The 27,708-nt window shown below is 41.0% G+C and overlaps 1 protein-coding gene across 1 annotated transcript in view; it reads left to right on the forward strand.

Moving 5' to 3' along the window:
* The window catches only part of p3h2 (prolyl 3-hydroxylase 2), a 65,127-nt gene that overhangs the window by 32,476 nt on the left and 4,943 nt on the right, over positions 1 to 27,708 (forward strand). The window contains exons 2-10 of the mRNA XM_078258907.1: positions 15,275 to 15,427; positions 16,725 to 16,914; positions 21,229 to 21,360; positions 23,428 to 23,555; positions 25,780 to 25,869; positions 26,371 to 26,411; positions 27,111 to 27,202; positions 27,339 to 27,466; positions 27,556 to 27,651. Of these exons, the coding sequence (XP_078115033.1) occupies positions 15,275 to 15,427; positions 16,725 to 16,914; positions 21,229 to 21,360; positions 23,428 to 23,555; positions 25,780 to 25,869; positions 26,371 to 26,411; positions 27,111 to 27,202; positions 27,339 to 27,466; positions 27,556 to 27,651 (1,050 nt within the window). The remainder of the gene's footprint in view (positions 1 to 15,274; positions 15,428 to 16,724; positions 16,915 to 21,228; positions 21,361 to 23,427; positions 23,556 to 25,779; positions 25,870 to 26,370; positions 26,412 to 27,110; positions 27,203 to 27,338; positions 27,467 to 27,555; positions 27,652 to 27,708) is intronic.

A 27,708-nucleotide genomic window follows, 5' to 3' on the forward strand; every position in this document is an offset into this window, starting at 1 on the left:
AGGGGTGCCTGTAGGAGGTATAGCGGTCGTCTACCAATTGAAAGTTCGGTGGTTCAAACCCTGGCCTCCCTGGTCTATATGTTGAAGTGTCCTTGGGCAAGACACTGAACCCCGAATTGCATCAGTGCGTGAATGTTTATCTGATAAGCAGTTGGCATTGTATGGCAGCTTCGGCCGCCAGTGTATAAATGTGTGTGTGAATGGTGCCTGTAGTGTGTAAAGTGCTTTGAGTGGTCGTTAAGACTAGAAAATCACTATATAAATGCTGTCCAAATTACCATTTACCATCCACCGTTATAAATATTGTGCAGTTGCCAAATCGATGCCAACTTAAACCAACTTACTGTTTTATTCACATTTTATTTTTCTCTCTACAAGGCAACAATGTCACCCGGCTCTCTGCAGTAACTTTCCTCATGTTCTTATGTGTGCACACGCTCGTATAGAAGAATTATGACCACTTGCTCACACACCAGCTGACAGACATGGCCTCTCACACATGCAAATTCACGTTTGGGTTTTCTCACACGTATCCACGCTCTCTGATTCACAGCAAGTGTGTGTAAAAAGCCAGTTGAAATGTGGCGGTGTGTCAACCCCCTGACACTGCAGCGTGGCAGGGTTTTTGAAAACAGCCCCCCAGAGGAAAGTAGTGACGGGCTGAAAAAATGTCTAAAATTAGGTCTTTTCAGCTTTTTTCCCCCAAAAGTTCCACTGAAGATTTATTTCCTTTCTGTATCATCTCACTATGTGCAGATTGCAGTTTGACTGTTAAAATGCACTTGCAATAACTTAAAGTTATTGTTGCTGTCAAATGGACGCAGTCTGTGCCAAGATCTCCCAGTGGGGGAATGTAAAAGTGTGTGTCTGGGTGTGTGTGCTTGTGCACGTATTCATGCAGATGTCTTTACAGTTGGACCTTAAATCATTTCTTGGTTGTTGGTTAGGTTTCCAACTATGTCAAGAATTTCTTCTATCCACAATAATGGTTCCAGCCTGTCAGTGCAATTTACACCCAACACTTTGTTCTTCTTCTATAGCGTACTGAATTTACTGCACAGTGATTTATTTACTAATAGAGACTATGTTCACTTGACACAGGTCTTAATGATTTTGTTGTTGTTTTTGCTGTTTTTCTTTTCTTTATTGGACAACAAAACACAGAAAGCCTCCCACTATTGTCCTAGATTTATGAAAAGCCAGAGTTCAGTTTTAAATAAGCTGTTGGATTTGTTCTGTAATGAAAAACAACCTAAATCATCTCAGTTGGTGATGGATGCCTTCCTCCTTATCAGTGAAACAATGCAAATGACCAGTGGACCAGGCTGAGTCATGCATTATCTTACAGGTGTCCTTTATTTTGCTGTAGGAAGAGACGGGAGACAAGAAACATCAAGTTTGTCTCTCGCCACTGCAGCCAAACGTCACACTGCTTATAACTTCTGAGCTGGAACCTGTCTTTTGCCTCCCGCTGAGTGTTTACACGACCGATCTGTGTCTGCATTTCTTGCCTCCCTTTTGCAGCTGAGCACTAAGCTCATCTCCCCATTCTTCTCCCTCCATAATATCTGACTGTTCAACCCCACAGGGAGTGTATCCTGGATTCGGTTGCATCCTCTAGTGGTGGTCTCCACATGGGAACTAAACTGTGTAAATACAGATGAGGTAGTAAAAGGGAACAACACTTACTGTAAACTCCACACCATCTTATCTGTTTAGTGCATGGGGATATGATGATGTTTATTTTATAGGGGAAAGGGCCCATTACAGGACAATTTTGTCTTTAGAAACACTTGAGCTGACCCTCCGTGATGCTGGAAGGCTGAGAGAGGCTTCATATAATGGACTTCTGCTCTTTCTTGTTGTCATTTTAGCCCTCATGCTCGGCTGTGATCTGGGTAGCTTAGTCTCAGCATGCATACCACCACCAGCTTTAGAAAGAGACTGAAGGGAGTGCATTCTTCTCTTCTTTAGGAAATCCTTAATCCATGCAGGCCTGACTGTTTTTGCTTACTTTCTTGGCCATTCCTTGACATGTTCCATACTTTTCCCAGGGCTCAGGGGGTGGCAGCTTGATTGATGGGCTGATTTTGTGATGAAACATTGAACAGGACTGCTCTGTCATTGTTTGATTTAACCCCCAGAAAAAAGTGTATCCATTACCTCACCGTCGGAGGGAGGCTGAACCATGTTTGAAATTTGAACTAGGAAATACTCCTCCAGGGCACTTGAACCTGCCATACTCTAATCTGGGGAAGAACACTTCTGAGACTCAGTGATTTAAGTCTTTTTAGAGGATGTTTCTATATCATGACAGCCGACTCACTCATCAACTATGCTGATTAACATTTTTTAGTGACATGAGAAGTGCAAAAATAGCTATTTATGTAGATTTGTGTTTCATTAAAAGCGATACATGTTTGACAGCTTCCAGTAGTTTCCAAACGTATAACTCCCCTGTTAAAGTTTGACATATTTGTGATCTTTGCACCCATCATTGGTTTTCAGCTCCATTTCAGTTTCTCAGCTGAGTGTTGTGCGCATTTTGTAATGCCCGTTGTCTTTTTCAAAGCAGCACATTGCTACAACACCAGATTGATTTCAACATGAACAAATATATTTTATATTTCTCTGGGGTACGTGGGGGCTGGACAGGGTGAGAACTGAGTTGCTGGATGAATGCTGGCATTGTCTGCTGGGGCACACATACTCACTGCCTCACACATACACACACACACACACACACACACACACAGAGTTTCTCATAGCGTCCTCCTTTGTTCTTTCTCGAAGACCCTGTAACACAAATAAACATTTGCCTGCTTTAGATTTAGACACTACATCATGCTCACCTTTTCTTATTTTTCCAGCCCGATGCCTTCCCAGGCGCAGTGGAAAAGCTGAATTCGCCCACGCTCATGTGAAAGAGTGACCTTTAACCCCTGTCTCTGAGTGGCCTGCCCGTAAATGTTTCCTTCAAATGTGCTGCTCCTCGTAATGTTCCTCTCAAACGGGAAGTCCCCGCATCTCTGGAGCTTTATGGGGAAATTGGGAAAATTTCTGATGTGGTTTGGTCTCATGTTATCTCCTCTGAGATAGTGGTGACTTCTGAGACACACATGTTACAGGAAAAGTTTGACATTTTGGGAAATATGCTTATTCGTTTTATCGTTCTTGAGAGTTAAGCTGCACGTATTTAAACAGATTTAATTCAGACATGTGTTTGTTTATACTTGTACAGATTATGGGTGTATCAAACGTGTCCACTAGAACAATATTCGGTGCCTTGAAGAGTTATTTACACACAGGAGGCCAAGTAGTCACGGCGGAACTCTCAGCAAGAAAGCAAAGTGTATTCCTCAAAATGTTGAACTATTCCTTTAAGCTATTGCAACACAGTAGAGGGCTGCCAGACTGCTAATATCTGTGGTATCCTATGTGTGAGCTCTAGTTACAGTCTGTGTACACCTTCGATACACACACCACATCCTCAACCAAAGGCAAAGTTAGAGAGACAAAACACAACTGTTAGCCACATTTCTGATTTTTTGGGCCAGTCGGAGTGTGTTTTTCCAGTCTTGAAAAAGGCACCTTTATCTGGAGTGTGAGATCAGAGGATTGTAGCGTAAAAATAAGACGTAGGTCAGTGGGCGTATGCAGCTGTTTTTAGAAGTTCCTTAGAGAAAAGAGTGTGTGTGTTACTTTATTTTGGGCAGGAGGGAACGTGAGAGAGGTGTCGGGGGGAGGGCATGTTGGCGGTTGGGAAAAGGAGGAAGACATTATAGGTGATTTTCCACCCCGTCTGCACTACTTAAAACGAACACACCTTGTGTTTTTGAGGTTTCCACACAAAGCTGGCCTTGTGTGTCCTGAAACTGCCCAGGAAGCGAGATCAGACATGGGAAAGAGTGTGATGGTTGACTAAGGATACAGTAGCCGACGTGGTGTCGGGTGGCCCCAGGATAGCTTAGAGAAAAAGGTTGTGTAGTCTCTCAGTGTTAACTCCCACAAAGCTGTCACTGGAGATGGAGAGGATAATGGAAGCAGTCGATTCCCTCTACCTCCAAATGATGTCAGCCACAGGGCAAACACAAGTTGCATGATCCAGATTAGCTCATAATGGACATGAATTGTGTTTTCATAACTAATAGATTCTGGATCATGTGCGCCTGTTCCACATTCTGGGTTCCTTATGAGTTTAGGCCATTGTGGCAGCTTCAGAGCACACAGCTTGGGCACACAACACCAAGCCATAGTTAAGGTTTGTTCCAGTGTACAGTGGCATTATTATTGTTCTACCACTGTTTTCTTTTCAATGTACAGTCTCCCTGCCAAGGATTTTTAATATGGACGGATAGAGGCTGGTGAAGGAAGGAGTGACGCCCGTCGTGCCTCCTGTGTCTATCACGGGGTAATGAAAGAGGCTTTTTAGCAGCGACAGCAGTGAGGCTTTTTCAGGCATTCCTTTGACATGACCTTATTGAAGGAACACGCTCAGGGTGGGGCGAGGACAAGCAGAAAGAGACCACTGTGCAGAGCTGTCAGCAGGATGGACAGATGAGCGAAAGAGTGTTGGTGTGATAGAGAGAGCAAAGAAGAAAGGGAGGGAGGACATCAAGGTGGACAACATTTACCCATGACATCACTAAGAGGAAAAGCTCCCCTCATTTTTTTCCTCCCACAGCATGTGCTAAACGTGTTAGCCATGTTGCATGTAATATACATGCTGACCAACCGGCTGGCTGATTTCCTGACTGGCAAGGCAAAAATATGAGTTACAATCCAGGTCTTGTGTTAAAGTGTTATTTGATTTAGCAGCAGAGCAAAACCAAACCCCTGTCTGGTTCATTTAGCTGAGATTATCAAGCGACTAATTCACACCTCCAGTGTACAGTAAAGACATTATGTGGCCTGTGTGTACAGTAAGCATGCGCTTGAAGCAGCTTTTTGTCCATCAAAGCTACCGAGTTAATGAAACGAAAGACTTAAGGGTGCATGATGGAGAGGTTAATTTGTAGAGGCTGTAATGTTTTTCGGTCCAATTAACGTCACACATGCATCATGAGCACCCTGTGCGTGTATTTCAGTGTTCTACTGTGTGTTTGGACACGTGTGCAAGTATAGTACGTGTCGTCTTCATCTTGTCAAACCCTACATAAGTCTGGTTGAATAGGGGGTCTACATATTGTCTTAAAGAAGACGACCTTCCAGTTTAAACACTTGGACATAAGTTGTTTTCCAGACTTCCAGGAATTTCTGAAGTTCCTTGAATCGTCAATCAAAGTGCTGCTGTGTGCTTTTGAAACGATCCAGAGTGAAAGGAAGCGGAGCGCTCGCCTCATGGGGAGGTAATCAGCCATTTAGACAAACTTTCCTACAGTGAGTTCCTCATGCCAGGCATTGGTGCCAATGCCTTCCCTCAGCGTAGCTGCTACAGCTATCACTGGCAATAAAAAAGCTCAGGGGGTGTATGCAGCTTCCCTCGCCAGACAAATGTAATCCCAATCTGTAGTACTGTGAAATGGTCTCGATCTTCTTTCCAACCAGATGCTCATATCAAAGTGCCAGCCTCCTTAAGGGCCACATGCTCTCTTAAGCTTTAAACTCATCAATTAAATGGACCTCAGCAGTGGAAAGTACAAAGACTACTTTACATTGTCAGTATACAATAACTTCTGTAAAACATCAGAAAAGAGTCAAAGTTGCCCATCACAATATCCTAGAGCACAAGGTAACATTATCAAATGCCGTTGTCTAACTGCCAACAGTCCAAAACCCCAAAATATTAAAGGGGCTGTACTCAACATACAGGTTAATATTATTAATAGCATCAAACAAATATTTGCTATGTAAAGATATAGTGGAGTAATGGCGTCCTGACCAGAGAATGAAGTCACACTCCCTCTGTGTGTTGTAATCAGATTTAATGTTCTTTGTCTTGATAGCCGGTTCGGCCGTACGTGCATGTTATCGCATATTGAGGAATGGTCCATGAGACCAGCCCGCTGTTGAGTACAGCCCCTTTAAATTTACTACGATGGAAGATCAAGCCAAGCCGTCCTCACAATGTTGGACATTTTTGCTTGTGAAAGTAGGTGCTGATTAATATTATTTTGAGCGTCTTATCGTTGCAGCTCTAATCAATAAAACAATAAAAATGCCAACACAATACTTTTTTGATACCTTACTTTGAGAAATTAAACCTTTTTTTCATTTAACAAAAGCCAAACTCGTCAAATTTAAAATTTTGTCTAAACGCAAGCAGCTGTACAAGAACTCTAATAAAGATCTTAGTACTTGACATTTGTCAATAGTCTGTTCTGCGGACACAGTTCAAGTGGTACCAGTAAAAACCAAGTGTTGAGTGTTGATACCTTGCCCTTCTGATAAACTTGCAGCAGAGCAGGAAGTAACAACCCCTCTCTCAAAGTATTTCCTGCCACAATCCATTTAACAAACTCAAACATGGACTTTCATCTCTTATCGTAAAGTTCACCTCATGTTTTGTCTAAACTGCTAAAATGTTTAGCTTTGTTGTGCCTGCACATTTAATTTTCTGATAAACCAAAGACCGGTAATTATGTGGTTTACTTGCTTGTCTGGGGAAAACTACCTTTGTGACGAATATGCCTCATACCCTACACCTCATGACACAAATATTAGTTTAGTGACAGTAAACTTTGCTAATGTTTTGGTCAGAAAAAGGACTACTGTGTTTACAGAGAAGTAAATATTCCTCCCATTGAAACACTCGGTGCTCCTCAGATATATGGCTGGGATGTTTAGGGCCCAGCTGTGCAGCAAATATGTCTGTCCTTGTGTTTATAAGTCCATAGCTCTTGGCAGTTATTATATGTCTACTGTACATTTCAATACTGATCATAATTCTACTTTAATGTGATTTAAGTACAAGCTTTATATTCTTTCCATCCTCTTCTTCAACAGTTTTTACAAGCTCAGGTTTAGCTGAAAAGATTTTTTGTTGTATGTCTGGTAACATGACAGTTCCTCCACAGAACATTGCTTAACAGGTGTATCACATGGACATTTGTGAAGCAGACACCACCTCACTCACTTCACTGGCCTTAAATATATTTAGCAGCCTTGATGGTTTATTTAACTGCAGCTGTAAGATTTTTTGGGGCGATTAGCACATAAGTGGAGTTCAGACTGGAATGGTGTTCATGTATTGTTGATTGAAAAATCAACCGCCCTGACAATGGCATAGCTTTAAGAGCGTTCCCAAAAAAGAAAAGCGTTTGCTCCTGCCACGGTGAAGTCTGGGCACCAGAGCAAAATCTGTGTGCGCAATTCAGGCTGCAAGCGCTTCATACCCTCACCTGTGATCAAAACCGCTTCCCCTGCGCTGCCTCCCCTCATTGAAATGACTGGAGGCAGCGAGTTACCGCACGGCAATGTGAAAGCCCCATTGGACTTCTACAGGAGGTCTAAAGGACACTCTTTAACATTAAAATCCTCACAGCACATGCAGTGCAGCTGTTCTTGTGTCCAGTGTTAACCTGAACACTAATCTTTCTCTATTAAGAGAGTTTCCTAACCTCTTGAACTGTAGTAACTCTTTGAAACAGCTCGTCTCTCTCTCTCTGCGGTTGCCAGGTTTGACACTCGTTGACCACTTGTTGCCAGCTCCTCTCTAATTTTTTTGGGTGGTAGTTCTGCCTCTGACAAGCCATCTGTGTAACTGTTTCCATGCTTGTTTGTGGCATTGGTATACGTGCTTTTTGTCACAACATCATCTCTGCATCTGTGGCGCCGGCCCAGGCCTATTTACATACCTGTGAATCAAGCAGGAGGCCCAGAGGAGAAAGACATGCAAATGTGCGTTTGCCTTGGCACTCCTTAGTACCCACATCAAGAGCACTTCTCTCAGAGTGGCAGGGCGGTCCAGCAGCTCTAACACAGGTTGCTTTTTAATGAGGGCAAACTGAGGGCTCAGACTGAGTGGTAGTTATTCACCTCTACAGGTGCTCCTTTGAAATTCATGTGAGAGGAAAAATGCACTCATGTGGTACAAGATGTACACTTCTGAATGTATTCAAAGGTTTGCTTTTAATGGCAGAGTTTTAGAGTTGCTGTGATTTTAAAGGGGGCATATAATCAAAAACTCACTTTTTCAGGGTTCGTGCACATACATTTGGGTATCTGGAGGGCCCATCAACCTACAATCAGTACAATAAGAAAACTTTTTTTATTTTTTGTGGGCTACCTAGATCAGAAAACATAGTATTCAACAAGCCATTCAAGCATGTAAACATGTTGTAGTAGAAACCCAAAATACAACCTGAAAATGAGCATGATTGATCCCCTTTAAATATTGTATTGTCACTGATTCACTGATAGCGTTCAGATAAAATATTTCTGTTGCTAGCTCATCAACATTTGTCAGTGTATTTGGAGCAAAGTGACTTGCAAGTTGAAAAACAATTGATCAAATACATTGCTTTAATTAATATCTTTCTCTTCTATAGAGAGAAGTAGCACTACGGCTAAGGTGTTCACAAGAAAATAACTTACTTTCTTAGTATCCATTTTCTCCTCTGTGGCAGCAGACACAGGAGAGACAAGTCATTTTGATTTACCCATACACGACTGTTGTCTAGGCTGTATTGTTTTCCATTACACTGTTCAGTATAATGGCAATCTCACTTTAAACCCATGATTGATTTCTTGTCATCCAGAGGGGGTGTTTCAACCTTTCACTCTGCTGTGCTTGATATATGAGCATGTGTTTTCAATTCAGAATCTCCAAACTTGGACTGTTTTGGGTTTTTGACAGTTTGATACAGCACTCTGACTCCCAGAAATCCTCCATGTTGAATGATCTGTCTCCATAAAGTAGTAGTGACCATCCTGTCTGGGCTGAGGTGCTGTTAAATATGATTGTAAATCACCAAAGTGTGAGTCATACACTGAAACACACAGTAGATCTGGTCTTGTTTTCTTCTGCCTAACTGTTCCAGATACGTTTTTTTATTTTTATTTTTTTTAATAAGGGTTTGTTCCTTTTTTAAATAAAAGGGTCCCAAAAGCATAATGTTAGCCATGACTGTGAAAACTCAATGATAGAAGTGGAAAAACACAGTGAGCCCCCAATGTTCAAGGCTTCCCCAGGTTTTAGGTCTCGAGACAATAGATCTGGCAATGGCCGACCACAGCTGTGTTTGTGCTGGGATGGTGTACTGGAGTAATTCCCCTCTTCCTCCAGTTGACCCTCTGGCCTGAGCCAGGTTATCCCCGAGGGGCAGAGGGTGGCCGGGGCCAGAGGAGGTGGAAGGAGGTCTGGTCTGTGGCTGCAGTCTAACTTTGCCCTTACCTTTTGCCTCCTTTGTACACCACAGCCGCTGTGTTGCTGTTTAGTTTCCGGGAGATTTGACTAAACATATCAGCAGATGATTTTCAAATTCAGTAAAGCGAAGTTGACAATAGCGTCTTTAAGGAGCTATTCTTGGGGAGACTTTGTCAGGAATGCAGCAGCAGAGGACACACATGATAGAGCTGGGTTGTGTGCTTGAGATTGCGGCATCAGTTGGAGAAAAAAAAAAATCCACCCTCAGATACACTTACATTGATTTCATCTGCGTTTAATGCATTCCACGTTTTACTGTGTGGTCAAGTGTTGCGGCTGAGTTTTTGGTTTCCTCAGGTTTCCTTTATGTGCAGTCTATTCCTACTTCACTTCTTTGTGATTTACATCTGCGTATTTTGTAAGAACTCAGTCATTCTTGCTTTATGATGAATTCAACTGATGTTGGTGTTTCAGAACGCTGAATATGAATCTCTCTTTTAATTAATATCAATTCTTGTTGCACTGGAAATATAGCAGCATGACATAACATTTTCTGTGTTGGGCGGGTAATCCATGTCAATAAGAAAACTAACTAACTGTATGATCGATACAGGAATGTCCACTACAAGTATTGAGTGCCAATAAATGTTTCTGTTAACATCCTTATTTGTCAGGTACACTTAAGTTTTTTTTAAAATTTGAACTCTGGCATTGCTTTTATTCAATGTTAGATTTGTTCTTCAGCTGTTACATACAGTATTTTATTAAACGTGTAATGCAGCGCACATGAATGCAGTGCACAGTAAGACTTTTTTTTCACTCAACACTTAACCACGCATGTCCGGCTGGGCTTTTCTCTCCTGCCTCTTCTGCTGCCACATGAAATAGACCAAACTGTATTTCACAAGGAGTCATACTTCATAAAGAAGTGGGTTGTTTGTTAGCGAAAAAAAATGCTTTCTGCTTCTTCTGTCAGACAAGTTTGTGTTTTATGATGTACTGTGCAGACTTTGTGGAACACAATGTGCTTTGTTTTTGTATCTGCATGGGTTTCCTACATTCAGCAGTGTGCTGGTTGTCATTCTACTCTTGAACTACAGATTTCCTAAATCTTGTATAAATGTGGGATTTCCCAAGCTTTATCTTGCTAATTCACCCAATTGAAAAAAAAGAAAAGCACAAAGGTTTTCACAAAAACAAATGTATGCCCTGGCAAACGTGAATCAGTGCTGAGTGGCAAAACAAAGGGCTGAGTGTGTTGAGAAGCTCTCTCAGCCAGTTATGTTTTTGGCAGACGTGCCAGAGTGACCTTCTCCACTGTGAAACGCTGAGATCTGCAGTGTTGGGAAGGATACTTTCAAAACGTATTCCGTTACAGAGTACAGAATACATGCCCAAAAATGTAATTTGTAACGTATTGCGTTACGTTACTCAATCTGAGTAACGTATTCTGAATACTTGGATTACTTCCACATTGACTTGCATTTTATAAGTAGGAATGCAGCCATCACATACAGCTTACTAAACAGGCCTATTCTGGTGTGTTCTTCTGTTCCAACTGGCTGAATGTGTACCTAAACAAGCAGATAGATTTTTGTATTTGTAGTCCCAAACTGCATACTACAAAAATCTAACCGCAGTCTAAGCTACCATGAGCTAATTTTAGCTAACATGTCAAACGGGGCTAGTTTTTCAACGGCTCTGGGGCTAGTAAATCAGCATGTAGGAGAATGTAAAGTCGCACGTCAACTATAAAATAGCAAGGTGACTAGTAAAACTACAGCAGACAACTACCCTTGGCTAACAATAACTTACTTTAAGATGCTTCTTCAGGTTGGAGGTGGAGGAATTTGGACGCTGAAAGGAAGTTGGTTGCTGGCAAGCAGAAGTTGCACTGCAGTGCACAGTTATATTTTGTTCTCCCTTCTCTTTCTTTAATGTGAAATGCTGTTTGAATTTCCAAGATAGAAACGCACTCCTGCCCTGGCTCTGTTGTGCCGGTTCCGGCTCCATCTCTACCTCTATCAGTGATCACGCAAATTGCTAATTTTTTCGTTTTCATATTGGGGTTTCTGGGAAATGCATGGAGATGCGAGAGTGAATAAACCCGTGAAACAGAGAAGTATTGTCATGTAATCCATTGATTTCAACAATGTAACTGTATTCTAAATACCAACTATTTAAATTGTAACTGTAACGGAATACAGTTACTCATAATTTGTATTCTGAATACGTAACGCAGTACATGTATTCCATTACTCCCCAACACTGGAGATCTGCTTTACGTTTGCACCTGTTGGGAACACAAATGATTTAAACAAATGTAGTCAGATGTCTCTGAGATTACGTTGCTGCAAGAGGTGGTCAACGCCTTCACAAGAGACCAAGCTCTGTCTCTAACCTTGTCTACGTTCACCTCTCTGTATCTGTCTTTCTTTTCTCTGCATGTCATCACCTTCTGTTTCCTGCATAACTCACTTTTTACCCAGTTCAGTTACTGTCAAACCCAATGTAACTCTACTGTTTTTTATAAATTATTTATGATTAGTTGGAAGTACTGTATTCTATAGAGAATGTATGGGGAAAGAAGAAAGAGCAGATTTGGCATGCAACAAATGTAACAGGGCAGCATGCATCTTCAGCTGCTTTTCTTTGAGTGTAAAAAACTGTCTGCGTTGAGTTCATGGACCTGTGCGTCAAAGGGTTATTGTGAAATGTGGTTGTGTAAGGCAACCCATGTTGAGGCTTGAGCATGATTAGGATGTTATCTGATAGGGACCAGGCATGTTTGGATGGTTGAGTTCTTCCAAAATAAAAAAATAAAAAAGCATCTTAAAGCCACAAGAAACTAGCTGGCACCAGACATTTGGGATATCTGAACTGAGCTTTGTTTTTTTGCTGAGAGCAGATCCACAACTGTTCTGTGTTGTGTAATACCAGAGAACAGAGTTAGATGTTAAAGGAAAGCTGTGGTCATGGTGGGGAAGGGGAGTATCCCCTGTCTTGATAACTTCTCACTTACCAAAAATTCAGTAGTCGGTCAATACCAGTAAAATAACATGATTCTCGATGCCGATTTCGATACCATGGTAGAAAAAAAAGGATTTTCTAAGATTCCATGTACTTTAACTTGAAACATGAACTTCTTTATTAAAATATTTGAAAAATATCAAAATGTCATAACAAGACATACAAAACATGTGCAATAGAGCATAGAACAATATAATAAAGTGCAATTAATGGTCATAGTGCAACAACTAGTGTCCCCAGACACATTCCAGACTTCCAGGCATCTTTTCAAAAGGTACTGTGCAAAAACAACAACAGTGTTTCTAACAGTTGCGTGACCAGAGACGTTACAAACCCTGAGTAAATGTTGGAGATGTATTTGAAAGATGGAGACAGCTTAGAGCCCAAAAGGATGCCGAGTTGGCTAATTTCCTCCTGAACAGGTAGCTAAGCATTAGCTTCAGGCTAATTTATCACGGCTACAAGGGACGGGCATTTAATGTCATTAACAACAATTGTGTACTCACATTGAATTATATAGCTGGAGTACCCGAGTTGGTTACTCGCAAAAACAATTGAGACACTGCCAGTAAAGTGATCCCGACTGATCCTGGCTAACCATGGCTAACGCCGCCATTCTAACCCTGCTAACGGCTAACGTTACCAGAGGAGTTATTTGAAGCCAAGAGAGGGGGGCTGTAAATCGGAAAGAGAGGACCGTGAGTTTGCAGTGAACATGCCGTTTTTTAAGGTCAGGTAGAGTTGACTCTCGTTCATATTTTAGGGCGTGACTTTGGCCACTTGTTCGTGACCTCCTTCTTCTGAATGTATTGACTGGAACACTCTGAAGCACATACTGCCCCCATCAGTTCCAGAAAAGGCGCAGCACCGATGCTGCTAACACTGGCATCGTCACTAACGGTGCCTACGGTGCTTAAAAAAAATGGGCATCATCGGTGTTTTGTCATTTTAGAACCGGAAGGTGTCGGTAGTATCGGTTCTCGTGACATCCCTACTTGCCACCTGTGCTGCCTCAGTGTAGCAACTGGGATGACAATGGAGAATGGAGTCATAAACAGGAAAGGTAGAAACCTCAGAAAGATGTTACAATCAGAGGTCATCGCCGGGGATAAGTCCATTGAATATTTGGTTTGATTATGAACTTGTTTTGAAATATATCTGGACCCGGAAAAGAATTTTGTAGTGCGCTGTTGACAACATAAACTTTATTATTTCTTATTTTCAGACAAATTCACAAATTCTAACAGATGGACATCCAATCTAGAGCCAAAACTATTAGTCAATTAATCAATGAGTCAAAGAAAATGAATGAGCAACTATTTTGGTTGATTGAAGCATTACTCATCAATTCCGACTTATCCAATGAGAGCATTTTCTCTTTTCTATTTCTCATCATTGTAAACTAAATAGTTTTGGACATTTGAAGACATTTGCAGTATTTTCTGTCAATTAATGACTGAACTGAATCAATAATTGATTAATTGAGAAACTAATTGGAAACTGCATTGCCACACACATCAACACACACTTCTTTGCCACTCTGTTTTTCCTATCTTCAACAGTAGCCTAAACAGTCTCTTCTTTCATGTGTTTATGTTAGAAACATTTGTTAGGAAGACGATGGGTTGCCTGTGGTGATGCTTTGAGTGCAGAGACTTCATCTGTCATATAAGGTGTGGACACACAGAGCCGATAATCGGCCGTTGGACAGTCTGGCGAGGTCAGTGACTCGAGTCTGTTCGGTGTGCTCTGTGACGTCGTCCGTCCGAGGGGCCGTCGTCCTTCATTTTGGCCAATTTGACATGTATAATCGGTGGGGCAGGCACTGCCGGCAGTCGGACTCAAATGACCCATCTGATTGGTAGAGTGCTAACCCGGAAACGGGGAGCGGGATGAGCGTGACTAGAGTCTCTCAAAATCTGACGAAAATCTTTTAAATTGACCTTTGTCGATCTGAAATGAAGACAGATTCAGCAACTGCATGGCCTATTGCGTGCTTAAAATGTTTTCAGAAACACGTTTCGGTGAACTATTTTAGTACAATATGAGATTGTATTCTGAACAAGCCGCCATGACCATAGATATACATAATAAAGGCTTTATTATGTATATCTATGGCCATGACAGTCTGTCTTTGAATTTCCGGAGAAACCAGACCCATTAGCGCCGCCTGCTGTTGTGGAGATGTATTACGTCTTGTCGCTTTGGTGTGTTCCGAGGTACTTTTTTGACCAATTTGGGGAGACTGATCAGCCCAACTGCCTTTTCTGCCGACGTTTGGCCGTCGGCTCTGTGTGTCCACACCTTTTAGCTGTAATCATGACAGCTCTCTCTAGTGACAGGATGTGGATGGGGCTGGTGCATCGCTGTAAATCTACTCAGTTTTTCTGTTTTCTGATTAATCAAATTGAGAAATATGACTTATTTCAAGTGGATTCCAAATTACTTGCCAAGAATGGATTTATTGGAAACGCTTGATTGCGCCCTGGTATTTTGGCAAGTGGTCTGTTTGTCTTGCAGGAGCGGATTCAGAAGAACGTCTGCAGACTTGTCTGTCTGTTTTTCCTTATTTTTTAAAAGCAAGGATTCAGAGTAACATGAACTTTGGCAATTTGTTTGGCAGTTTTAAACAATGGAGACTGGTCGGTCTGTTTCTGTTTACATTTTGAATCTTGTTTAAAACTATTGAAATATTGATTTAACAGAAAAACACACTTATGTTGGGATTGTACTGTACAAACACCTTCTTCTTACAGTTAAAAAACATCATTAATTTCACATGTGATTTTAACTTCAACTAAACAGGTGAACGTGTGCCTTAAATGCACAGGTTTTGGAACAGGTTGTACAGAAAGCTCAGCCACAGTGCTGAAGTCTGTTCTGTTATCATTATTATTTTAAAAACATCTCTCTTTCTTTCTCTGTTTCTCTCTTTAGTTGAAGCAGCCTGAAAAGGCAGCAGCGGCGGCTCACACTTACTTCCAGGCCAACCCAGAACATGTGGAGATGGGTCAGAACCTGGAGCAGTACAAAGACCTGCAGGGCGTTAAGGAGGACCACTTTGTGGACCGAGAAGCTCGACCTCACCAGGTAAGGCAGGAAATCTTAATATGCAAGTTTGGATATAGATATGTAGATGTTAACTTTTTAGTTTATTAATTAATTTTCTCACTTGTTTCTTCTCTTTTTATCCCTTTTCAATGCCTATTCCTGTTGCTTTTACCTGAGCATGTGTCAGATCATTACTGTAACCTGCTGCCATCTTTTTTCAATCCTGGCCAAATGTCTCGCGACTTTTTCTTCTTCACGTCTTTGCTAAAGGGAAAAGTGCAGCTGTTGTCCCTGTATAAAGGATCCTTTGTGTTAATGGCCCGTAAAGTTGAATGACTGGAAACTCATATAGCGCTGGTTGCGGTAAAGCTGCAGAGTTTTGGATCCTTTGTGCTCTTATTCATTTCCAGTCTCATTCCACTGTCTGTCCCTCTATTATCTCTTTATCTTCAAGTCAAGCTCATTCAAGTTCCTACATTCTGGGAGAAGCTTCACACTAGGGCTGGGCAATATATCGCTATTATATCGATATCGTGATATGAGACTAGATATCTTAGATTTTGGATATCGTAATATTGTGATATGACATAAGTGTTGTCTTTTACTGGTTTTAAAAGCTGCATTACAGTAAAGTGATGTACTTTTCTGAACTTACCAGACTGTTCTAGCTGTTCTATTATTTGCCTTTTCCCCACTTAGACATTATGTCCACAATACTGATGATTATTTATCTAAAATCTAAGTGTGAAGATATTTTGTTAAAGTACCAAGAATATAGACCTAGAATATCGCCGCAATATCGATATTGAGGTATTTGGTCAAGAATATCGTGAAATCTAATTTTCTCCCTATCGCCCAGTCCTACTTCACACTCAGTACAAACCTAACTACCTTATTATGCCATTTATAGCTGTACCTCAAGTAAACTTTGAAACATTACTGATAATTGAAGTTATTGTGTGTCTGTAACTTCCACTTTCCTGTCCAAAGCAACTTTTCTTTGGAGACCATAAATGAATGTACATTAGATCATATGTTAAATGTATTACTGTAGAAGTGACAGTGGGAATACTTTTTGGCAGCTGGTCATTCAGCTCCAAACAAGGGATCATCGCTGCTGCAGGAACATTGATGTGCACCAGAGGATTTGTAAAGAACTTTTATGAACTGGCTACAGGTTTACATTAAAAGTGACCAACAAATATTTGCTTATAAAAATGTCAAAGATAAATACTTCAATACACAGGTATATCATAAAGAGCTTTGCTGAACAACACCGGACGTCATAAATACTCCTTCGTAACTCTCATGATCCTCCGTCTCTCCTCTATCACAGCGCTCCTTCGCGGCAGCAGTGAGGTTGTATGATAACGGCGACCACAAAGGAGCCATCACTCTGTTTGAAGAGGCTTTGGTGGAGTACTATAAAGCAGATTCAGAGTGCCGGGCCCTGTGTCAATGGCCGCAGAAGTTTGAGGGCCACGACTACCTCCGCTACCGTTACAGCCTCCATGAACTCGTATCAGGTAAGAGCCAACATCTGAACAGGTTCACTCCAACAGAAAACTGTTGTTAACATTCATCTATCCTGTATTCATCCTCAAGCAGCACAAAACATGTGATGTAAATAGCTAGGGTTCTAATAAGGCCAGATATATTGCAATAAAATCCCAGCATGCACATGGACATGATTTGGATTTTGGATATATTTTGTTTGTGTAATCAGCTGTATTTATTCTTAAAATTGGCAAATCAGAGAAATAATGAACTATTTAAGTTTCTAATTGTAGAACCAGGACTTTCTTGTTTAGGTTGGGGTTTAAATTATTTACACCCTTTTTGTGTTACATCCATAACAACATGTTGATGCTGAATAGATGTTGATATGACAGCTGGCACTAATTTAAAAAAAAAACATGCAATACACGGGAAAAGTAAACAGTAAGATGCAATCTGACACTGGTTCAAGCTGTTTTAGTGTGAATTTTATTGTAGCATAATAGCATATTGTGATATTTTATTGCTATAATGAACTGATTTCTTATTTGACCACATCAATGCATTAAAGCTTGCTCAGATGTTCTTTGCCTTCTGAGAAACCCTGCCTTGTATTTTCAGTTGATTTGTAAATACCACTTTGTATACATTTTTAGACCCACCGTCCTCTGACAGTCACTTCCTAAATCCTGTCTTTAGTTGATTCTGAAGGTTCATTAGGCCTACTTATTCTTAGATGAAAGGAATGAGACTGTCCAGTTGTGGAGCATTTCATCAACTTGTTCTGACTTATCCAGACTTATTCCTGACTTATTATTGGTTACATTTGAACTTCAAATTATTTGATTAATATTTGTTTTCATCAGCTTTTACTGGCACTCCACATGTTTAAATACAGAGATTTATGTGTCAGTGCTTTGGACTTAAATTTTGTGGCGATAAAAAGGTGTAAATACATAACTAACAACTAATCTAACTGCAAAGGCTTCAGAGCAGATTCATAGGTACAAATAGGAGCATGGCCAGTACAGTGTAATCTGTGGGGTTAACAAACACAAGCAAGGACATAGACATCAGGTCCCTTACACAGATGTTGGATTTTGTCCCACAGACTTCCTTCAGTTGTTCATTATCTGATCATTTACATTACTTAAATAGGTGTGATTACATTACAGACCCTTGGGAGCTACTAAACTCTACTTATGATGTCATTAAGATGTGTTCAGACATGATGTTGAAGACTAATGGCACATGCCAGACCCTAACTAATTGGCCGAATCAATATATTGATTTTGGGAGTATTGAGTTGGCACTGCATTTTTTTTTAGCAAACTCTCTACACTAACAAACATGCATATCCAGAGGAGTATTAGCTCTACACTAAATCTATACATTCAATTATTTTACAAAGTATCTTAGAAATGACTCAAATGAACAACAGTAAGATCCCCAGTTAGTGCCATGTGTTTAAAGTCCTGGGATTTGGTAGACGTTCAATTATCGTATTCGACAGTCCAGGAAAACAGCCTAAACCGGGTCCAGAATAGCAGCCTGACTGCACCCAAAACCCTGCTGATACAAGTCAAGACCACCCTCTGTCTCTCTCTCCTCCTCACTTCACCTTGTTTCTTTACTGCAACTGAGGGCTTTTTCTTGGCATCTCCTCTTAAAGGAACATTCTGATATTTTTGTATGGTTTCACTCATTTATTACAAATCACAAATGTTATTGTTGTGTGGAATTCCAGTTTCTAGTTCTGGTTCAGACGCTTCCTACTACATTATTAAGATTTACATTTTTAATTTTTTTTGTGTTTTCTTAGTTTGACAGTATAGCTTGTTAATGCGCGACTGTTTGGCAGGTGAGTCTTCAAAAAGTTACATTTTAGGTTTTAGAGCTTCCTACTAACACCTGAACGCACCAACTGGTAGCCTTTTCCATGCACAGTCCATGCTTTCAGTTATAACCATAACAGTGGTGTAAATTTGACCAAAGTAGGCAACTAATTGTTTACTATTTTATTTATTATGAGTAACATATTTATTTATTTACATATAACATATTTTATACCCTAAGGACATAAAACAAAACTAATGTCTGCCTGTACAGAAGGGACAATACATTCTTCAGCTATGATATGGTCTAGAAAACCTCTCCCTGCTGTTGCTTTCTGTATCCTAAAGTGTGAAGGAGCAGCTGATCAACAGAGGTCACTATAAGACAGATCAGCCCAGCAGCCACTGGCATTCATCAAACTGGTAGTTACTGTTAGAGCCTTATTGTTATTTCATCACCAAGTGTTAGTCATACAGTTTTAGTGAGCTTCATAAAAAAACGAGCATTAAGCTCACCTTTAGTGCACTGTGTTATTATTTTAACTTGTTTACAACATAGCAATCAGCCTCAAATGTCTTCCTATGTAGAATCAGGCGTTTTTAGATGTGGAGGCATGCATGTATCCACAACAAAGCACCACATCATAATTACATGATTATACATACACATCTACTTTAGTCAGTGGTGCTTTTGATGACACAAGTCAGGCCATTCTCTCTGGAAATTGAGACGGGTTTTGTGCAGTAGCCGCAGCTTAATTGCTGACAAGTGTGCTTTGTCTCAAATATGTATGGCCGGGGTTGCAAAAACACAGAAACGAAGGCTAATTAGTTTTGGCCGTGCTTTGTTTGACTTACAATCAGGGGATTATTTTCCATAGCACCATTCTAGAAGAGTCTGTGATTATGATGTTTATTTGTGTTCAGATGTACTTATGTTTTTTGTGAGAGTAATATAATCTGTTGTGTGAGTTAAATAAACAAGAAAGTTTTTTATAGAATGACTTCCTTGTGTAGCGGTTTAATTTTCAGAAAAAAAAGATACCATTTACAGTCCTGCATGATTCTAAGCCTAAAAACATTTTATAACTCTGCTCCTCTGAGACTCTTGAAGAGAGCTAAACAGACCACAACTCTGCTGTCTGAGGGTGAGGAAAGTTACGCTGCAGCTGCTCAAGAGTGACCTCACTGTACATTCACGCTCACTAAACACACACACACACACACAAGCATGCTATCATCCACTCAGCTGGCTCTTCTCCCGGGGACATAAGGAAATGATATGTCGCACCCTGTGAAATCTGTTGTTCCACAGGTGGTGATAAATCCTGTTGTTTGTCAATCCCTCAGGGAAGACAAAGACATGGAAGCACTTTACTGTTAAAAAGAGAACAACATTTAGTTGATCTACTTCACAACGACAGGGAACAACACAATGACAAATTTGATTTGCTACAGCTTATCAAGTTGAACTCATTCGTGTTTTTTCCGCAACAGACCCTCCACCGAAACTGGACAACAAGAAACAACAGACACCACTTTCAACATTTGTTTTATACACAGTTCTTATTATTTACAGCGTAGGGACACAATGAAATGCTCTCATGTTCAGTGCAGATCTATAAAGTATGCAATAGACAAATAAATGGCCAAACCGGTTTGTCTGTAGTCCAAGGAAATTTGTGTAATGAGCTTGGGATCTGCTGCTATTAGACTGATTGTAATGCTAACAAGTAATTAATTATTTCCTAGCTGGTTTTCAAGTGGTCCTTTAACCCTGAGCCGATATCACACCAATGATCTCAGCAGAGTTAATGGCTGCGGGCATGAGATCATACTGTAGTGATCAGGGCTGTCGGACTGGGGGTGGAATTGTGAGTAGGGCCCAAAAAGATGCTAGAATGAATAGCTGTGGATGCAGTAAGTGATCCATAGAGAATGCCTTTCTACAGGGCCCAGAATTCTGTGCTACGCCCCTAGTAGTGACCATTGACCATATTATATCAGTGCATTCAATTTACAACATACCACAGAAGGTCTCATAACTGACTCAATAGGCCCAGCGGTATCAGTCATATAGCTAACTGTAACTGTAGTGCAAACACTCTGTAATGGAAGCTGGTGGCCACTGTTCTGGTTTCATATAAACAATTAAATACTGTTTTAAACTATGCTGGACTGATAAAACCATTATTTATCTTAGAATCAACCAATACAATAGTTTTGTCACAACTGTGTAAACAAGACATCTACTGCATGTCTGTTAGTCCTGGAGGAGAGGTAGGTAGGTAGGTAGGTTAAATATTTGAGAGATAGGGTTTACTGTCAGTGGATGCTGATATAAATATTTTGGACTGAATGTACCAATTGGCTAATCAGTATATTTGACCCTATTGGTATCCAGCCCCTAAACCAACACTCAATGTAATAAGAAGCCAAATGCCACATACTACTATCTCAAAGATAAGCTGATGATCTGAAAACTGATCTGAAACCATTTTGTTGCAGATCACTTCACTCAGGTGCTGCACTGTGAACACGAGTGTGTTCGAGACCTCGCCACCCGGCCAGGCCGCCTCTCACCCATGGAGAACTACCTGCCTCTGCACTACGACTACCTTCAGTTTGCCTACTTCCACGGTAAGTTGTTCAAGTAATGTAAGACTTATTCAGACCTTTTAGAGGATTTACTAATTGCTGATTTCATTTTTAACCACTTTTCTGATCTCATCTTAAAACACTGTGTAGGAAAGGGAGGAAAACTGTTCCCGAACACCTATCTGACTATGCTTGGTGTAATTATGAACAAAGAAGATGGATACACCCATAGGTCACACACTCACATACATGCACGTACAAGAACTCATGTTGACCACAAAAAGCTGCAGACAGGTTGAGTCAATCAACAGTTGGCCGCACCCCGTTTAGAGTTTTACAAGTATTAATGACATTTTATGGTGTGTGTTTGTATGGCGTATCCAGTCTGATGTAGGGGCTCTCATGTGTGTGTTTGTGTGTGTGTGTGTGTGTGTGTGTGTGTGTGTGTGTGTGTGTGTGTGTGTGTGTGTGTGTGTGTGTGTGTGTTAAAGTAGTGAAAAACTCTTCTAGACAAGGGTGTTGGCACAACAACAAAGCGTATAGTTGGAAAAGACAGTGTGCCGAGTGGTTGTGAGATCACCAGATTATACTTAATGACCCATAAGCATGTGGCTCTAATAAAGCGAAGTGGATCGTTGGGTCTGTGCAAACACACTGAGCAGCTGCTGATGGGTGTGTGTGTGTGTGTGTGTGTGTGTGTGTGTGTGTGTGTGTGTGTGTGTGTGTGTGTGTGTGTGTGTGTGTGTGTGTGTGTGTGTGTGTGTGTGTGTGTGTGTGTGTGTGTGTGTGTGTGTGTGTGTGTGTGTGTGTGTGTGTCTTTTCTGTGTTTGTATGGCTATTGAAGCGTGAAAAGCTTGTTTGTTTATAAAAAAGAGTCTCAGTGAGTCAGATATTCTGTATTATAAAGTTGGAAATGGTTCACATCCCATCTTTTTAATATACATTCTTTACTTTTTTTCCCCAATATCGAAACTCCTAAACTTATACTATCTATGACTGGCATTGTTCAACCATATCCATTAACTATATTTGCATTCTGCCTCTCTATTCATTGTTACTGGCAGTCCTTCTTTTCAGTGAGTTTGTATCCAAACAATGCATGCATGTACTGGGTGAGTTGCGGAGATTGAAAGTAAATGCTAGTGTAATGCAGTCGTAAATTCAGAATTACCACTTTGGACATATCGTTTAGTCTTTTTTATTAAAGCAAGATTCAATGCATCCTCAGACCGTGGTTTGTTCGGTTTGTAATCACAGGTATAACAAGAAAATCTATATTTTGATGGGGTTACTCATATCTGTAATGAACATTGCTTTACATATTTGTCTGTCTACCAAAACATTTAATGGGGAACATTACTTTAACACCCAGAAGCACTGTGGCCTGCTGTGTTTCACACTCCTCAGTTGCTCCACACCACAGTGCGGCATTGGACGTTTGCCATCACTCAGTAGAATTATGCTTTAGCTGCTTAAGTGTCCGAAATAAATTCTCAAAGACATTTTCTGTTTGACTGAGCTCAAACCTCCAGACTCTTGTTGACCAAGGAACACGCAGCTGACAACAGCAGATACTATGCTGCTTTAGCCTTGGCCAAGACAGGAAGTCTTTGGCTAACCCTGAACCTTTACAAGAATGCGTTTGTGTGTGCAGTTAGCGGCTGTTGTGTAGAGCAGATGGTGTGTGTTTGTGGATCTGTGGTTGAATGAATATATAGGATGACAGTAGAGAACGGTCCTGCTGTATGTTTGTCTCACTTCATCAGTGTCGCAAGTGACAACTCCTGAGTCCTATCAAGGCACCTCAGAATCGGCCGTGTGCGTGCGTGGGTGCATGCATGCGTGTGTGCGTGTGTGCTTTTTCCACTATGTCAACCAGTGCAGCTTTTGTTCCACTGTGGTAATGGTTTGGGAATGTCAGCCATGATAGATACATTTCCAAATTACACACACACGTAGATGTGGTCATCCAATAGATAGCTCAGCAGCTGTAAATACACAGATCCATAGCCCTACTAGAGGTTATAAACTCCACAGGTTACTTGTAATTGTGTTCACTGTAAACCAAACAGAGAAACCACTTCAATTGCTTTCTGTCTCTCTCTGCAGTGAACAGGCTGGATAAGGCGCTACAGTGCGCTCTGACCTACCTGTTATTCCACAAGGGAGAGGAGTCCATGATAGACAACGTGGATTACTACAGAGAGGTGCTGGCACATGATGGCGAGCCAAGAGAGGTGAGGATCTGCTGTTCTCCTGGGGAAATATAAGAAATACAAGCTTGTTCTCTGAGATTTAAGTGCAGTTGGTGGGATAGTTAGTAGAACTTCATTAAGGATAGTATAGTCTTCAGTAAGTTCAACATTATACTTTTGAATCATAGGGAATGTAGGAGACTAGAGAGGAAAAGTGTGGATGTGAGGGAAAAGGAGGAGACAGGAGGCTGCAGGCCATTTGCTGTATTTCTTGGATGAACTTGCTTCTCGCCACTTGGCAGCTATTGCCTCTTAAAGTTTGCTTTTCACTTGTCCAGCTGGAAGTATTAAGCAAATTTTGCTACGTCAATGTGTTTACAACAACATATTTCTTCCTCAGGGCATGCTCCTTATTATTTCCTTGCCCCCTGGTATTCACAACACTCTGAATGATTAAAGGCTGAATGTCTGCCCGCTAGAGCAAATTAAATTAGTTAAGTCTGGCTACCCATCAGCCACTTTAGCATCAATTTCTTCTTGTGAGGGGAACACAATTAATTGGGAGGCAGTTTGGGACATTTTCCACTGTTCTAAGAACCCAAACCACTAGTATATCCACTTCAACATATGTCATAGGACATATTGGAGTCCTCAGAAGAGATACGTCTCTAAAGCCATTCCCACTCCCTATTGTACGTTCTGTCAACCTGAACAAACTGAAACTTTCCTGCAAATGGTCTGGGAGTGTGAACAGGTGCATGAGTTCTGGCACAAAACAACATCAATATTATCTGATGTGATAAGATATCTAATTCCTACTGACCCAATTGTTTTGTTACTTAATGATGACTCTAAATTACCCTGCTCAAGAGACAGAGGAAGATTTGGCTAGCCGGCTCAACTGCAACCAAGAAAATGATAGCTTAAACTTAATGACCTCAGCGCCACAAGAAATAATAGAGGAGAGTGACTAGGCAAGGTATGGTTTCTGTTTGTTTGTTTTGTTTTCCTCAAGACCACAGAGGGTGGGGGGTGGGAGAGGGTTTTTGTTCTTGTTCAATTTGTGTTTCTCTGTTCTGTGCACCATCTGATATTACCTGGCACATATTGTGGAATTTGTTCTGTATGTCTAAATGATAAATGGTGCTAATAACAATAAACAATTGATCTAAAAAAATTATTTCTTCTTGTTCCTAAAATTCTGATCAGCTGCTTTGAAAAGTCAAGCAGTGCCTAGTTTAAGTCTCAATTACAAAACCTCTTTTTCCTAGAAAGCCTGGTACTCATTATAGCAAGCGAGGCTCTCAGAAGGACTGTGTGAATGTACGAGTGTGTGTTGCTGACATCGCGTATGTGTGTGAGAGATAAAGAGAGGGCAACGTGTTGCAGCTCATGCTTATGTTTTTCTATTCATAGCTTACATTTTTCTAGCCCTCAAGTCTTTCCAGTCCCGTCAGTTTACAGTACAGTCATTGGCTCACAGATCGCCTTTCCTCTCTGCGTCCTCCGGCCTCGGGGAGCTCATTTAGCAGACCCCTAGATCTCAGTGCCAGGCCCAAACTGCCTCCCTGCCAAATAATCCTGCCTTTCAGGAATGGTGGAGGAGGAGGAAGAGTAATGTCAGAGTGCCCACAAAAGTCTCTGGAACAATTTGAGGGCTGTTTGTATTCGGGGTGCTGGAAAAGAGGGCTTTTCTTTTTACTGGATGCTACTGGATTCCCAAGTTTCATAATGGTCATCATCATGGCCTTAACTCCAACCTCTTCTCCACTTCTCACACAGACAAAAATAACACACTTTCTACACCCATTGTTGCTTTATGATCCAAGTCTTGTGAAAAAGCTGTCCCTCTGAGAGGACAAAAAGAAAGAGAGAGGCCATCACACTCCATTAGTCGTGGCACTGAGGCGAGGGAAAGAGAAACTCATTCTGGTTAACTTTGTAAGGGTGAGGACAAGAGTACAATGTCACTTTAAGAGTTTGGAAAAGTTATGGTGATGAGCTTTGATGAATGAAAGATCAACATTAAACCATTAATAATTTTGTCTCTACTGTAACTGTGCGCATGAAAACAATGCAGTGATTTAAAAGACGATTCTCTCAGCTAAGAAATTGGCATACTGTTAAATAAATAATGTATTTCTCTACCTTTTCTGTAGTTATTTTCCTACTTTACGTCCGTCAAGGACAAAAGCATGTGTTTACATTTACTTTAATGACTCAGGAAACTGTTCACCATAAAATGTTGGTGTATTTGTGTTCTCAGGAAGCTGCATGGTACCTGAGGAGGCACAAACAGGAACTGGAGCTCCTTCTGATTGGCAGCAAAACCATGGGTGTGGAATTTACAGAAGGGGTGAGTTACCAGAATACATTATCCCAAATCTTGTTCATTTTTCATGTGCAACTACAAACTCAAAGCAGACTGCTAGTATTCATTGAAAGATCAGCAGTGCCCTTTAATTCCCAGTTTTCCCCAGAAATGAATAGAGACTGTAATTTAACTGGCAGTTATCCATAAGCCAGTCCACATGTGTCTGATGCAGAGCAGATCTCCTGCTGGGTGTGTAAACACATTAGTGTGCCCCTGCTGCCTGGCTGACTCAAAGCAGGGTAACAGGTGTCTGGCATGACCACCGCGCACTACTGTCTTCTCAGCCAACAGCGACACCTGCTGGCCACTTTGACACATCACATTCAACATTTCTTTGTACACAGCATTTATGAAACTACATATGAATAACCTAAATCATCAGTCAAATCAATACCATTGTTATTTATCTGTTTATTTACGACCTGGCACCAGAGCTTTAGAAAGTAAGAAAATGTGCAGGTTACATATTTGTCTTTTTTGCAGAATTACTGGAGCAGCACAGGGGGAAGAGAGGACTCAAACAGGTAAAGAGATCTCTGCATCTGTAAAACTTTGAAAATGTAACGTCAAGTGTAGTGCTGTATATATTACAGTAGAGTTTGTCTTGTCATTATCTGGGGGTTTTTCTTCGGTAGTAGCAAAAGCCGCATATACAGATATATAGTAGCCTATATAATATAAAAATTGAAAGTGGCTATATCGGTATTATTGTAATAACAATGGATCAAATGACTGATGAATAAGTGTAGTGTGAAAAGGGTCCACCCTACACTGCAGTTTCGCTCCAGTCTTTAAAGATTCATAGCTTATTTCAGCTCGTTGTTTTCAACTTTCCTGATTGTTTTGTTGACTCTCACTGCTCTGTTGTGTTTGGCCGCAGGTGTTTTCAGCTATAAAGCTCTAAAACACAAATGTACGCTACCTGCTCAGCACTAACAGCAGACAGACACAGTTAACAACTAGCTGGTGAACATAGTGGAGCATTGAGCAGCTAAAAAAAAACATATATTTTCCTCAGGAGTTGATAGAGACAGAAACAAACATAAAGGAGAATGAATATTGGATTGACATTCATTATGTGGCCAGAAACACGACTCTAAATGAATGATATTGTTCGTATCTGTTGAATGTGTAAATAGGCAACTGTGTGCTGACAAGTTCACCATGTTAACTGAATATGTCTGCTTGTTTCTGCTGTACCCACAAATTTTGTGTTCTTCCAGGATTCCCTCTGGTACAGACGGCTGGATGGAGTATGTTCCCATTTCAGAGAGGAAGAACGTGGCTCTCGCTGCTCCACAGCGTCTCAAAGAAGGTAAACCTGAGATGAAGCGGAACAGGAGTTAAACCGCTAAGAGAAAGTCATTAGTGTTCATTTAAATGTTCTCTGACCACCACGGCTGAGAGATTTCATGTGGCATTCTTTAAATACTGTTCTGGGATCTATGTAGGTGGCCCCTTGGTATATGACAGCGTGCAGCTGGTGCAGAACTCTGCAGCCTTGAACGGGACCCAGCGGGTGCTGCTGGATCATGTCATATCTGAGGAGGAGTGTTTAGACCTCAGACGCCTGGCACATGTAAGAACATTACACAACGTTGATAAAAAATAATGATTTTAAATCTTAACTTTTATAGATTAATTATGGCTGTTCTTCTTGTCTTTTAGGCTGTCACCATGGCAGGAGACGGTTACAGAGGGAAGATGTCTCCACACACTCCCAATGAGAAGTTTGAAGGAGCCACTGTACTTAAAACTCTGCAGGTACACTCACCACTAAGCATAAACAAATGATTGCATGACTCGTCCGCCCAATAGTTG

The sequence above is a fragment of the Sander vitreus genome, chromosome 9 (genome assembly GCF_031162955.1).
Source record: "Sander vitreus isolate 19-12246 chromosome 9, sanVit1, whole genome shotgun sequence".
Taxonomy (NCBI): domain Eukaryota; kingdom Metazoa; phylum Chordata; class Actinopteri; order Perciformes; family Percidae; genus Sander; species Sander vitreus.